The 1,070-nt window shown below is 44.8% G+C and overlaps 1 protein-coding gene across 1 annotated transcript; it reads right to left on the bottom strand.

Moving 5' to 3' along the window:
- Positions 1-102: 102 nt before the first annotated feature.
- LOC122332424 (adenylate cyclase type 1-like) lies at positions 103-662 on the bottom strand (the record flags this gene model as incomplete). The annotated part of the gene is made up of 2 exons (XM_043229729.1): positions 103-244; positions 504-662. Coding segments are annotated over 2 exons (301 nt in total), but the record flags the coding sequence as incomplete, so codon positions are not given.
- Between the last annotated feature and the right edge of the window lie 408 nt (positions 663-1,070).

The following is a 1,070-nucleotide window of genomic DNA, read 5'->3' as shown; positions in this document are numbered from 1 at the left end:
AAAGTTGCTTTACAAAAAAATCAATTTCTTGGAGTGTTTCTTTCTCATAAAGACGCTGCTATCAGAAGTTCGTCTTCCTCCCGCTGCGCTCGTCACACACACCTTCCTGCGGTGAGATGGCACTATGAAGAAGGTCTCGATGTCGTGTTTGAGCAGGAAGGAGTGTCTCTCGCGGCCGTTCCCCGGCTCCACCTCGTAATCTCCGTTCAGACACTCCAGCGTGGAGCGAGTGATGTGCACCTTCCTGAAGAACCAGAGGAGAACCGCTCACTCCACATCATCAGTCTAAAAAACACTTTGAACTGCATAAAAACCTACTAAATTAGAAATGTGGGCGCAACTAATCAAACACAGTTCTCTGAATAAAGAATACAAAATATCCCAGCATGCACTGCAGCATGAATGCACTACACAGTTACAGTTAGAGGATTAATGTGTGGTCGTGTAGTTTGTTCACTCGTTATCGTTAGCTGTGTGCTGTGGTCACTGACTGAGCTCCTCACCCGGGCAGACCTCCGGCCTCCATCACGTTGGCGAGCGTCACGTCGTTGGACCACACGTCATACTGCCACTTCCTGAGACCCAACACGCCACAGAGCACCCTCCCCGTGTGCAGACCCACACGCATGTTCAGATCCACCTCGGTGGCTTCGGCCACGGACCTGAAGAACGCAGGCGGACCGTTTACACCACAAGTCAAATATTGTTACTACGTTTTAATAATATCATGTTAATAAAAGCTCAGCATTTATTTGCAACAGAACCCTTTATGTATTTACTGTCACTTTGATCCAGATTTAAACGTTTTCAACATTAATAAGCAGAAATGTTTCTCGAGCAGTAAATCAGTATATTATTCTGGTTTCTGAAGATCATGTGATGATGCTGAAAATACAGCGGCGCTTCACATAGAAAACAGCTACTTATTATTATCATTTATAGTGACTATTTCTAATCAAATAAAGGCAAGCATTGGATTATTTGCGACTTGAGCAGTGTGTTCTGTGAGATGTTGATGTCTACCTGAAACCAGTAGGTGGTGCTCTCATCAAAAAGTGAAGCTACAGACT

The sequence above is a fragment of the Puntigrus tetrazona genome, unplaced genomic scaffold (assembly GCF_018831695.1).
Source record: "Puntigrus tetrazona isolate hp1 unplaced genomic scaffold, ASM1883169v1 S000000071, whole genome shotgun sequence".
Lineage (NCBI taxonomy): Eukaryota > Metazoa > Chordata > Actinopteri > Cypriniformes > Cyprinidae > Puntigrus > Puntigrus tetrazona.
Note: the sequence above shows the minus strand (reverse complement) of the source record. Positions and strands in the feature narration are given on the sequence as shown.